This window comes from Xiphophorus hellerii, chromosome 7 (genome assembly GCF_003331165.1).
Source record: "Xiphophorus hellerii strain 12219 chromosome 7, Xiphophorus_hellerii-4.1, whole genome shotgun sequence".
In the NCBI taxonomy this organism is placed as follows: domain Eukaryota; kingdom Metazoa; phylum Chordata; class Actinopteri; order Cyprinodontiformes; family Poeciliidae; genus Xiphophorus; species Xiphophorus hellerii.
This window is the reverse complement of record NC_045678.1, coordinates 25,623,957-25,638,276: the sequence shown is the minus strand read 5'-3', so window position 1 is coordinate 25,638,276 and position 14,320 is coordinate 25,623,957. Positions and strand designations below refer to the sequence as shown.

At 38.3% G+C, this 14,320-nt stretch overlaps 1 protein-coding gene across 3 annotated transcripts in view; it reads right to left on the bottom strand.

Moving 5' to 3' along the window:
• LOC116722878 (neuropilin-2-like) overlaps positions 1 to 14,320 on the bottom strand; it is a 124,432-nt gene that overhangs the window by 45,049 nt on the left and 65,063 nt on the right. For all 3 annotated transcript variants that reach the window (XM_032567247.1, XM_032567250.1, XM_032567248.1), the window contains exons 8-11: positions 8,941 to 9,085; positions 2,548 to 2,723; positions 1,542 to 1,715; positions 412 to 556 (exon numbers count right to left, since the gene is read on the bottom strand). In XM_032567247.1, coding sequence (XP_032423138.1) covers positions 412 to 556; positions 1,542 to 1,715; positions 2,548 to 2,723; positions 8,941 to 9,085 — 640 coding nt within the window. The remainder of the gene's footprint in view (positions 1 to 411; positions 557 to 1,541; positions 1,716 to 2,547; positions 2,724 to 8,940; positions 9,086 to 14,320) is intronic.

Here is a 14,320-nt window from a genome sequence, read left to right as displayed (position 1 = left end):
TAAAAGATTGTGTTTAACCCACATTTGAGACACATATAAATGATTTTGCAGAACTTTATTTTCACTCATTGACAAGTCCATCAAGAAATGAATGGCTATTTAATCAAAAACCTGGTCAAATAAAATATAACTCATCTAATTGTGGCTACTTAGTTAAAAATATATATTTCTGCAGTTTGGATATTGGCACTATTTTCAAGTTTCTCCTACAAATCTGGACACTGACAGGTGCTAATTCTGAGCTGCAACCAGACCCCAAACTAAGGGTCTCAAATTTCAGTCCCTGAGGTTCTGTGTATTGTAAGTATAGGTGGACTTCATATAGAAGTTGCAGGAAACAGGCCACGGAGTACTGAAGCCTGACCTAAACAGTTCGGGGCAGTAAATCATGCTTTGTGTGTGAACTCTTACCCGGCAGGTCACAGCCGAGAACCTCCATCCTCATGCCGATCCCAGCAGGTGACCATCGCTCTGGAAAAACTCTGATGTGCTGTGCAACAATCTCGTCAAACCGCCGAACTTCTGGAGTATCGTAGTGGCTGTTCCCTTCAAAAATCTGATTAAGCAGATGGAAAGTCATTAAAATTTTATAGTAGATTAGAAACGTTATTGTCTAAAGAAGTGTCAAATCAGATTGTGTTTGGGGGGGCCCCATTTTTTGACAATACTCACAAAAAACTCAAGTGGATGGAAGTAAATTACTATCTCCTTTTTAAGTCTCACTGACAAAGAAAGAGTAAGACTGTCTGAAGTCATGAGCACAGCTAATCAGCATTGTTTCTCTTCTCAGTGTGACATGTGTCATAGAAAATAACAAGTGTGTTGCTTTTGATTTTCAAATATTCTTTGAGGCAGCAGCCTCTGGCAAAGGAAAAGAAAAGAAAAAAGAAGAGGATTTATTACAAACCTAGAGCTAGACGAGACTAGAGAAGGCTACTATTGGTTTCATGGATTAAGCTGTATATTCTGTCTTTAAGATTTCTAAACTAAAAGAAAAAAAAACCCTCTGATGATTTTCCCAGGATGCTCATTTAAAACGACAGGCAGATGAGAGAGAACAGGATTTTTAACATCAGTAGAAAATCCCGACACTCAGTAGTGCTATTAAAGCGTTTTAAGACAGTCTCAGAAAGGAGAATGAAGAGCCCTGTCTCACGGTGCGTTAGACTGCCAGCAGTGTTGAGTAGTGATGCAGAAAAGACATTTTTAATTAACACCCATGAGAGACAAATAGGGAATGAGCGAACAAGTGGATGAGACAGAAAGAGTGAAGGAAAAAAGGCATAGAGGCAGAGACAGAAGCAAGAGGGCTGAGGTGATTAAATGCAATTATTTTCAGAGGGGATGCTGGAATAAAACTGTTTTTTTTTCCTGCTGAACAGAAAAACAATAATGAGAAAGTGGACAGAAAGGAAAAAGAAGAGGAGAATCTGTGGGAGATTTATGAGGGATGGTGAAAGTAAATGTTGGGAAAGTGACCGCAGAGGAAAGATCATTAATTTTGCATGCATTTGTGCATGATAATGTGTATTTTTATTTACCTTAGCAATGCCAGTTTTGCTGTCAATGATGTAGCTCCAGTCTTTGCCATTCAAGCTGTGAGCTAGCTTGTACTTCCTCACAAAAGCTCTATTGTCAGCGCTTGTGCTGCCCTCCAAGCCTCTTGCCCCCTGAGTTATTATGCCTCGGACCGTCTTGGGCACACCTAGATCCACCTGCAATACAGAGAAACATAGTAAGGTGTCTCATCAGTTTATTTAGTGGACCTCATTAATCATTTTCATGATATTAGTAAAAACAGATGGTGCCCACTGAATATTCTAGTAACTTAAAGAAGGTGTAAGTGCGAATGAAAATATGATCAAAATGTTTGGTTTTAACATATTTTCATATGTGTAGTATTTTACATATAAAAATGTATATTCATAGACATCAGAACAGCCAAAAAAGACAACCAGGAGAGCCACAACTTCATTTTTAGGTGATATTCATCCAGGACATTTACTGTTTCTTGTGAAAACTTTATGTCATTGTCTAATGAAATTTTTAAATCTAAATGTATGTGGATGACACAGTGATTTCCACACAATATCTCTAAGGAACATCTTGATTTGAAACAAATTCAGGACACACTTAATTTCTGAGGAAATGGCAAAGGTGAAAGAGAAAAAACAAAAAACAAAATGGTGTCCAAAATTTTGAATATTGACAAATATTATATTGCATTACACTGTTTATGTGAGGGGGTATTATCAGGTAAAGCTTTATAACACCAGAACACTTTGTTATCTGCCTTATTAGACTATTTCATGCATTATTAATGTATTTTTAAAGTCTAAACTAAAAGTTAAAACAATGTCGATTAAACATCATGTCAGAATTTACCTGAAAAGGATTCTATTTAAAAAGATATTTTACAAATTAGCTCGGTAGCGTCATGTCTGTTGACCAACTGAGGAGCAAAACTGTGGACTGAATCAAAAATTTGTGAGCAAAAGCCCTCATTCTTGCATACATGCATTGTTCTTCAAAGTTAAAGTCACAAACCTGTAGCCACTCCTCTCCAGCTATGGGTTGTGTCGGGTTAGGAAACCAACCCGACCGGCTGGCGACCAGTCTGGCCGCCCCCATTGAGCCGTGGATGTCCCTCATGGAGGACGCAGAGATCTGGGAGTCAGGGAGAAGCCCAGACAGCATGCCCTGCAGCTCTGAGCAGGGAGCATCTGAACAGAGACAGAATATCTTAAGTATAAAACCCACATTTTGATAGTCAGAAAAGTATATTTTGTTCCAGAGGGCCAGATGAACTTAATGTTTAGCATTAATGAAGCTATTGCTGGAGTCATAAAAAAAAATCTGTCAATAATTACACAATATCTAAGATGGAGTCACATTTCAATGTAGTGTAAACTTTTAGCTGTTTATTTTTCACTATGCAGAGTGATTTATAATAGAAATAGTTGCTTAGTGAAAACTTTAAATAGACAACATGGTCCGCCAATTAGTTAGGTTGTAAAGTCAAGCCTGAAGACTGGCCAGAGTTTAAGTACTGAGAGGAAATAAAATGCTGATAGATTTTATGGTTTCAAAGTCTAGATCTCATCGCTATGCACCCTTTCAAACATAAAGCATTTTGCCACCTTCCTAAAATATTGACCCAAGTAAATTTTTTTGACAAAAATTCTTTTTTCCTAAATAATATTTTGGCAAAAAATGTCTTGTAGCATTTTACGTCTTACAGGTGATGAACTTTTTTTATTGTCTACCTGCAATATAAGATTCTGTAATGTTGAGCAATAGGTCCCCATTTTTGTAAAACAAATGAAAAAACTAAAACTTGAACATGAACTTAGGTTTACCTACAGCTGACGACAGAGTTGAGTACAATAGCAACACTGCATCCAAAAAAATCAAGACAGTGAGAACAAGTCTCGTTGAAGCACTAAGTCAGACTGTCATATAGATTTATATGGAGATTTGATGTGTAGTGATGAGGACACATGAGACATAGACTGGAAGATCCACCTGCTGACAGCTGAGGTTTGGAAATGTGCTGGGTAAACTGCTGGCCAGCTGTTTAAAGTCTTTTTCTCTATTCTTTTCCATAATACGATGTGCTTTAGAAGAGAGGCAGGGACACCGACAGCAATAGTAGCCAGATTGTTCTGGCTAGGTTTGATTTTGCACTAAATCTTTTGTTTTTAGGAGACAATGGAGGAAATTTTTGAAAATACCTCCAGCTTTGCAAGCTTTTCCCTGCTTATGGTAATTCTCAGGAATACTATAATGAATATTTACACACATGGGAGGTACACTTGTTGGTAAGAAAAGGATGTGATTTTGGTTTTGATCAACTACATAAGTGATCTATAATATAACATTTGTAGCAGTGCTGGTAGTTAGCATCCTATTGTCATCTCAAGAAGCTCAGAGTAAAATAAATCAACCCACCAAATTTTGCACTTTCAAAAAGTATGTTTATCATACTTAATAGACTGCCATTGTTCCTTTCCACTTAGATTAGTGATAGTGGATTTTGACATCTGGATCTCGGTGCCATAAAATATTGCTTTTATGAGCAAATAGAAATATTAAACATCTATTTACTTTTTCTTTTGTTGATGAAATACAGCTTTTCACCATTTCTTTTCCTTTTTATAATTAAGCATCCATTGACTGGCTTAAAAAAAGTTCAATGCGTTGATAGTTATCAGCTGAACTAATCAAAAACAGGTCACGCGTCAGTTTCACTTTTAGTTTGAAGCATCGGGAACTTCATCAGTAAAGACAATACAGAATAGTGTAGTGTGATATCAAACAATGTTGTAACTGGGTCATTACTGCGATAATTACGCTGCAGTTTCATCAGTTCAGTAGAAGTGGTGCAGATGTGTAGCATAAATCAATGAACAGCAGAGTAAAGTGAAGGTTAAAATACACAGGGGGTGCAAAATATTGTGATGATTGTATAATATTAGGTGATCCTGACCCTGTTAGTAGTCAAAGTCCTCATAATAACATTCTAAAGAGCTTCCACCTAATCATAATTATGGGTCTGAGTTAATTAAGAGTCAATGTTAGGCTAATGTAGGAGAAAAAATATCTTGTTTGATCCTGAAATGATTTGTTACGACATCAGCTGATGTGTTACACACCAGAGCCTCTTCCTGCTGTTTTTCCTTCACCCTGTTTCATTATTTTTCCATCCTGCGGCTGAAAAGTTGACACATAACTTTAACTGAGCAGTCAAAAAGGGATTCTGTGTAGGGAATTTAGCCAAAGCTCTCTCAAACAGAAAAAAAAAGCTAAATGAAAGCATGCTGCAGATCAAAGCAGTGCTGTTTATTACTGAGACAAATGAGTTTTAATCTAATAAGCCTCAAAAATATAGCACTGTGATGAATAATGATGGAAAACAAAGTGAACTAAACAATGTGACCACTTCTGTTTGAAGATGTACTAAGAGAATATGGGCTCACAACAAAAAAAGGACAGATTTAAACAACTAGAAGAGGAAAAAATGGGACAAAGGAGAAAGAAATGGACAAAAGGTCAAGAAGAGGGATGAAATGACAGACCAGTGAGTGAATAGAAAGGTAGAGAGGGATGGAGACGAAGAGAAAGAAAGGGGTGACAGTGATTGATGGTGACATTCTTCAAGTCTTTGAGGAAATGAATGTTTAATGCAGTGACGTTTGCGACAGTGCCTCTATATGGTAAATAATTCATCAACAACAAACAGCGACAGGCTCCATGAGTTTCCTGAAGCTCTGCAACATTCAGCAAAACTTATTAGCTGTAGGTTTATTATCATGTAGTTTTATATGTGCTGTTTCTGAGCCTCAGCTGCTGGCCCTTTTTTAAATCAGGAGTGCAGTGGGAGTCGACAAGAATATCATCTCCTCTCATCCCAGCAAAAACAGGCAGATGTAACACACCAGCATGAGAGCTCTTAAATTCACACACTTACACAAAGCAATACGCGCACAACAGCAAAAAACAGTCAAGGTCTCACACAGGCAACCAACGTATGCTCTGATGTTTCACCCACACATGGAGCTTTTTTCCCTGATAACCAGCTACCGCTACAGCCAACAGAGCTCTACCTGACTGGACACGAGCGCCTCGCAGGCCTGGTGAGAGAAATAATAACCGGTACTGAAAAGAAGTGATTGATAAAGAGCTGCGGTGCTGAAATAAAATGGGATTAAGGTGAGGAAAGAGCCGCTGAAGGAGGCAGGCACCAGGAAGATTTAAGGAAGGCGAGACGGAGAGAAGCAAATGAGAGAGGGCCGGAGAAAAACGGGAATGGAAGCTGTCAGCAAAGGCAAAAGAAGGACAGAGGGAGGGAAGCCAGAATGAGGAGGAAGGGGGGGGAAACACAGAGACATTGAAGAGAGATGGGTGAGAGAGAAGCAGAGCAGGAGACATAAAAGTGTGATTTAAGTTAATGACATGTCACTGACTGACTGCTTTATTTCTGTCTTTATAGGCCTGTGTAGGGCATTATCACATAGTGGAAGTGTGTTCAAGTGCGCGCTTCTCTGCATGTCTATGAGCAGGAACATAATGTCTGCTAGCAGATATGTTAGGTTATAAAAGTAGAGAAAAATACATTTTACTGCAGCAGAACAGGCTGTTTTGCAGATGTGTACCTCCCAACTATCAAACCCTGTCACTTATTACAAAAGCACAACTAGGGTTAAGCTGTCAAGATGTTGCATTTAGTGCTCTGCAAACTTATTTATAACTTTTAAACTTTTTTCACATTTTGTCACATTAAAACAACAAACTCTGACGTATTTTATTTGGTGTGCATTTGTTTTCAGCAGCCCTGGGTGCCTGATGGTGCTTTTGCATCTGCAAGTGTTTTAGGGGCATGTTTCTGCCAGTTGTGCACATCTAGAGACTGAATGTTTGCCCATTTCACTTTATAAAATACTCCAGGCTTAGTCGCAATGGATGAAGAACATCTGTGAACAGAAACGATTAAGTCCTGCCGCAGACGTTCATTTGGATTTAGGTTTGAACTTTAACTGGACCATTATAACACACGGATATGCTTTGACCTAAACTGTATGTGTTTAGAGTCACTGTCCTGTCGGAAGGTGAATCTACTATCACCTTTAGGTTAGGCTTCTTTTTTACAACTTAACAACAACCTACCTGAGTCATTTGGTGATGCTGTCAATCCTCTAATGTTCTCTAATAAAATCATGAGGCTTTTGAAGAACAGCTGCAATAAATTATACAGAATACGCAATATATATTTTTGTTTCATACAATTTTGTACAACTTTGTGCTTCTCACATGAAATTCAAGTGCAATCTATTGAGTTCTGTGTTTTTAATGGAAAACTATGTGGAAAAGGTTGAAGGTGTATGGAAACTTTTGCAGGGCTTAGCTGCTTAGCTCCATGATTGACTGCCAAAAGCCACAGAAATGGAAAATGGGCACATGAAAATAACCTGAAAAAAAGTGTTGGATGTAATCTCACAGCTCAAAAATGGTGCAATCTGTAAGGTGATGTATAATGCAACTTGAGACGTTAAAATATAGTAGACAGTAGACAAGAGTGCAGGCAGCATGGTTGATAGATGGATATTTATAGATATATATTCCACCATCCTTGTCTGTCATATTGTTTTGGTGTGATTGTGATTTGTGTGGGTGCTGAAATAGCCCTCCTGGATAAAAGCATATCTGTCCCCCTCAATGGCCGCAACAATGGCACCAGGGAGAGGCCCTAACTTAATAATGATACAGCGGAGCAGACACACACACACACGCAGATGGACCCAGTCAGATGACTTAAAATCCTATCTTTCACAGTTTCTCGACACACACAAACACAGACAGTATAATTAAGTTTTATCTATTTATAGTATTGAGCTGATTATGCTGGTTGAAATCGTGTTTGTTTGCCAGGGCTGCAGATGAAAGCTGAGAGCCTGTTACTCTCTGATGTTATCACCCACACATGACACTCTAGTATTATTCTATTAGGACCAAGTGTGTCTCTTTGTGTGTGTGAGAGAGATCCGTGAGTGGGAGTCAGAGAAGGGGGATATGGATATGAAAGAGCGAGGGCAAGAGTGTGAGTGCACAAGAGTGGGTGTGTTGTGGAAGAGAAAGAGAGATAAAAGTACGAACTGAATTTTCATTAGATTACACTCATGAGAAGAAAGGGACATTTCTTCCATTTTACTTGTTCTTTCCCAGGGAATGTTTTCGGGGAAAGGTATTTCTGCTCTGACCAAACCCTCTCACCCAAACTGTGACTCATGTGTTTTTACATGAATCTCACAAAAAAAATCTAACAAGATGTACAAGCTTGTTTTGTATAAAATCACTATTTCCAGTGGCATATATTTTCACTTATAACAAGACATTAATCTGCTAGTTGAACTAGAACTTACTTTTATCAAGATTAAGGAATTATTTACTTACAACAAGTTCCTGTGTCTTTCTTGGAAGATAGTTGTGTTTTACTTCAAGTGTGCTACGATATTTGGACTAAAAACTAGAACAAATATACTAGATTTTGTGATTTTTCAGTGTAAAGCATGAGCGTCTCGTGAATCGGTACACATGCTGAATTTGTATTGAAAATAATTATGAAAATTGTGTGCTGCTCTTTTTTGACATAGTAAGTTCCTTTTTCCCATGATGTCACCATCTCTCTTTTTAATCATTGAGCGACCATCTTTCAGTGCTGCAAGCACAGTCTGTGATTGAGGCTCAGTGGACAAAGAATAACCCCCGGGTTATAACACATTTTTATTTCTTATCCAGACTTTAAATTATGTTTTTTCATATTAGTTTTTATAAGATTCAAGACATTTATAAGATTCAAAACCCTCATCTAGTTGGGTTTTATTATCTGGATTTTCCTAAAATCATGAAATATTGGCTTCTGATAGTTTGATAGTCAATTTGTCAAAGACTATAAAAGTTTAGAGTGAGTGAATTATTTAAAAGTGCAGTTCCATACCTATAATCCATTGTAAATATTCAAAAAATAATTATATTTGTTTAATGATTAAACCATACAATGTGTCAAGTTTATATCTCTGATTTGAGTCGAGGGACCAAAAAAGCAATGATGTGGAGCGTTCTTGATCTCACAGTGCATTGCTTGTTCTCAGTCAGAAACTCAAAACCAAAACCATCAATGAGTTTACCAAAAACTCAATCAATGATATGGCAAATTAAAGATAAGTATTTGAAATCTAAATATATAAACTATTCCAAACCTTCAGAAACAAATATCAAATTTAGAGATAAGTACACCATCATCGTTGCAGACAGCATCTGCACAGCATAGCATGCTATTAAGTAATGTTGTTACTGGTTCAGTAACATGACATCTGAGTAGCATTTGAGTCATTTCAACTGACATGGCAAAATTACTACAACAGATATGCAGTCGTGTATTACCTGTAATCTGACAGCCGTAGAGCTCGAACCGCAGTGCGATGCCATTCTTCCAAGTCTGAGGTCTGATTCGAACGAAGCGTGTCAGGACCGGCTGAGGGATTCGGTTAAGAACCACGTCTGTGGCGTCTGTGTTGGCATGGAATACCTGTTTGGAAAGAAAATAACAGATAAGTTAATGTCAATATTACACTGTTACTCGTGATAAAGCAAAATCATGTGTTATAGTGACAGTTCTTGGAGTCTCATTTTCAGTTGATGACTGCACTTCTTAATTATTAGTTGTTTTAATTAAGAAAGGGGTGGAGATGAAGGAGTGGCCTGAGTCGTATTTCAACCAAAAGCAGAGAGAACTTTAATCTCCTGGGACTTTTTTCAAGCAAGCTGAAAGATTATTTCTCCCCCTGAATCTTCTTCATTTCCACTGAGGTTTAGGGTCCAGGATTGATTAGTTCGATCAAAGCCACTGAAGGGGAGTGTCTGTCTGTTACACATTTCTACTACATGTTTGTGGATGTTTTCCAAACATAGATGGCAAATAACATGGCATTGATTCAGATTATAATATTGTTAACTGATAACTCATTTACATTGTTTTAATATCTTTTAAGAAGAACTCGTCTCATCTGATGTCAGAGGAAACTTTTTGGTTGCATGAAAACAAATAAAAATTTGAATCTGCAAAGAGTATGAATTATTTTGGGTTTGACTGGACATGGAAATGAAATGCTTCCTGTTCAGTTCTGAGATTTTAGAGATCTAAGTCATTAGTAATTTGTGCCATCCATCCATCCATCCATCCCCAAAATCTTAGCTTTTGTACAGTTGGCTGTGAACATCTGGAAACTGTGGAGGCTTGAATACGGCAACTGAACCACATCATCTACTTATGCATTTACATTTTGAATGATGGTGTTTTCATTTTATTGTACTTTGCCTTTGGCATGTAACTGTATTCTTTAGAACATTGCTGTGTTTTCATATCCTAAAATATTACCAGCAATCCACAAATCGCTAATATTCAGGACTGCAATGAGTGCTAACAAAGAAAAAAACTGTGACCCTTTGTGAAAGTTCACCATCTTGGGGACCAGAATTATTTGCCCTTTTTTCAAGCTTGGCAGCATAACACCAATACAGTTCTCATGAGTTAATATAAAAGTGAGAGCCATGAGATCAGAGCCCAACAAAAAAATTACAGAGCTAAAGAAAACATGATTTTACATGAGCTACAGTGTTTCTTTTCCCTTTATTAAACACACTCTGTACAGTAAATACATAAAATGAATGGAGTCTGTTGACAAAGGGAGGATTGAGCTCAAAGGTTTACTTCCACACTCCTGTGCACAGTCTAAGGGCACGCAGTGTGTGATAAATCAAAGATGTAAGTATGTGGAGAGGAAGCCTCTTCTCACGTCCTCTTGACTCAACCACACACATGCAGGAAAACATCTTTAAATCCTCACACACACAGTGCAGAGATAAACGCCCTCTGTCACCCTTCAGTGCACAAACACACACTGCCGTGCTACATCCAGACACAATGGTCGCTGCTCACACACAGACGATTTCCCTTTCCTTACATGCTGCCCTCGGAGTCTCAGCACACAGAAAAACATGCTGAAAACGACTTCCTCTGAAACTGTGCACATATACAGATAAAAAGGAAATTGAATGCAAGTGCACATGACCAGAAGCACCCTTTTTTGTCTCTTGACATCTCGACTTCATATCTCTGTCGATCTGACAAAGTGTCAAGTCTTTCCCCTCCTTTTCTCTCTCCCTGGCAGCCATCTCCGCTGGAAAACACAGCTGGGCTTCTGCTTTCCTGCCCTCCGCTCTGTCTGTCTCTTTGACAACTCTATCTTCCTCCATGCTTAGATGATTTACTACAGTAAATTTAAGTGGAAAAGAAAGCCTCTTCTTTGCAATGTTACACTGCTTTTGTAAAGTATTCAAATCCATTGAAGCATTTCACACTTTGCCACGTTACACAAACTTTGGCATACTTTAACGGGAATGTTTACGATAAACTATCAGACACATGTTTTCAACTATGCTGCATCTCCAACAGCAAAAAATCTGAAGAGTGTGGCCTGCAGTTTAATTTAGGCTTTTCCTTTTACTGGTTCAATCACATGCTGTGATCTATGGCTACGTTCTCACAGCAGGTCTTGATGTTTAATCCTGAATTTTTACTGAAATCTAAATTTTTTGGGTAGTAGTTTATACAAATAGTTAAATGCGACAATTAGACTTCTGTGCGAATGACTAACAACCCCAAACTGTTCATGGAAGTAATAACAGATGGAGAACTTTATAGGTCAGTTTTAAAGTTTATTGAGCAATGACAGCCAACAGTATTGTCACAAGATCATAGCAACACAAAGGAAGCTAATAAAATGAAAGCACAACTAATAGTGATGGCTTTTTGCAGAACATTGACTGCAACTTCTGTAAGGAAGTCTGTTTGGATGAGTAGTCAGAACCAGAAGTGGTTGGATTGTGATTTGATGCGCTTCAGTGAACAGACTACTTTCATAAGTTCATAACTATAATTATCAGTCATTGTTTATGTCCAGATTTATTGCAAATGGCTTCTTCTGGTGCAGAATTATGATGCATGTTTCATATCAGAGACAAAAGTTGAATTAAATGCAACATGACCATTAACTATTGGATATGTTTGATCTAGTACCTCATCTGGAAGGGGCAGATTTCAGATTTCTTTTTTTTGGGGGGCGGGGGGGTGAAAAGATTGAAATTGGACCGTTCTTCCAGGATCACTCTTCCCATACACTCTGACCAACCATGATGCTGCAAGCACCATGTTTTACAGGGTGTTCAGGTTAATGCAAAGTCTTAGTTTTCCATTGCACAAACTTCAGTTTCCATCTCATTAGATGAGAGCACCTACGTTTGCTATATTTATGTGTTCCTTTGTGGAAAATTACTTTTTGGCTTTCTTCTTTTTGCTCACCAAATTGGTGAGTTTGATGTAAAATAGCTGTCATGTTATCAATTAAACAACACACAGGTAGACTCTCTTTACTGCTGTAATAATGCTGGCTGCACTTAGGGGGATCAAAGTAAACCAGGAAAAAAAACATTCCACAGGTTTATTTTTATTTGCAGAAAACTTTAAAAACTATGAATAGTTTTTTCCACTTCAGTTTTGGGTTGATAAATCATATAGAATCCAAATAAAACCCTTTTAAGTTTGTGGTTGTAACATGACAAAATGCAAAAACATGCAAGTCATTTGATCTTAAAAGATGCTGTTCAATTGAGCTGATGATTCAACTCAATGTGATTATTACAGAGAAAGCTGAGATTTATTTAACTGAGCCAAAGGGCCTTTAATTACTTGCTTGGTTACACATTTATAGGTGTTTTGTTTTTAGGTGTATATGCGTGTCTCTGTGTTCCAGAGTTATTATTTTCCTCCTGTTCTCCATCAGTTACACAATGGGACCCATTGGGGGGGAGAAAGCAAGACATGGATGAAGGGAGTCTCTGACTGGAATGGAGCCACTGGGCCAGCTGGGTACTGAACCCGTGACCCAGTGGGTGAATGCTGCAAAATCGCCCCCTGTGACCTCATGTCCCTACAAAGGCCTTCATACCGGAAACCGTGACCACCTAAATGATGGAAAATCGCCTAAAGGCCATACAAGAATTAATGGGATTGTGGTACAAGCTGTAATTACAAATGTGAGTGTGTGTGTCGGTTTGTGTGTCGATGTGTAAAAGTGTAATTATGAGGTCTCACTCTGAGGAGTTTAGAGCTGCTGGGTGCTTTCTGATTTCCCTTGGTGCACAAAGAAACATTTCCTCAGCACATGTACACACGCTCACACACTTACATACTGTATTGAGCCATTGTGCACTTGCATGTTCATGTGAAAGTCTATCCTTGTTGCTGTCCTTTACAGGCTCTCAACTTTCAAGTGAAGTGTGGGAGTATCAGAGAGTGTGACGGACCCCTAAGTGCTGTATACACGCTTCACTTTGACAAGATTCTGAAGTCCCTTTTTTCTAAATTATTTGTTGTGTTCAGGGTCAACAAACAGAGTTGCAAGCAAAGCTGCAACTCTGTTTGATCTAATACCACTAACTCTGAGATAACAGCTTTTTTCTCCAACTTCCCTGGGAGCAAAATTACACACATTCTTACACATGCTCACATGTATACATGTATCTCCACTATAATTTAGTTAAATGTCCTTAAGAGAGCTGCACCTCAAACACAGGCCGCATGTTTAAACAGGCAGTAATTTGTAAAATTGACTTTTTTGCATTTTATATCATGTTATAATGTTATTCCCTCACAAAAAAACATAGCTGGAGTGTAGCTTTGATTCATGCATGTTTGAGAAATCCTTGACTTTCCCATGGCTGCCATTTGAGGTGACTAAAAGCTTGCTCTCACAAAGGCGAACATATTTCCATAAAACTCCTTCAGACTAGTGGATGCAGCAGCAACTGGCACAAATTACTCCTCAGTTCAATGCTCCTAAGAATGGTTGTAAGTGGCATAACAGAGGAGCAGTGTTGTTATGACATGCTGAAGGCGGAGTGTCAGCAGGAGCTTCTAAAAGAGACAGAAGCCCCATTTTAAGGCATCAACTTGTGAAGTAAAATTTCTTTTCGGTCATTTTTGATAAAGAATTTTATAACAATTGAAGGTAACATAGTTATTTGATTGTGTTATAAATGGCACAATGTGCCTGGAAAATACACAACACTGCCCTTTAACTGTTGTTCTTGGCAGCACTGATAGAATTTCTTTAAACTGGTTAGTTCTCAGGTCTTAAAAATAACCAACTGATTGAGGTTAGGGCCATTCCTGAAGCTTAGAGCTTCAGTCACAATGTGTACTATTGAACATGGCATATTAAAAAACACGTAAACCAAATTGTGCATCTGGGATTGGTTGAATGGAACCAGCAGTGAAAGTTGGAGTTAGGTAATTGCCCACCACTGGCACAGACCCTCCACCCTAACTTACCCTTATTACACTACTGAAATGATGTTGGGATGGGACCATCAACACCAGGAAAAACAAGCATGAGAAAGTAGAGTAAACCAAAGACTCAGACTACAGCTAAAGACAGCACGGCATGGGAAAGCAACAATAAAAGTGGCTGCAGTAAATACCTGGAGAAACATTGGATATCTCAGGCTTGTTCATATCGGCAGCTGCTAATCAGCTTAAGTGCAAGGGTTCTACCTGGGTTGGCCCTCCATCAGTCCAGGGAGATTTACTGCAACAATTATTATTTTTAAAAAATTTGATACATATAATGCAATAAGTGTATCAGGACAGAAAATCCATGAGTAAAGAGAAACCAGACAACATCTGTCTACGGGATCCATATGT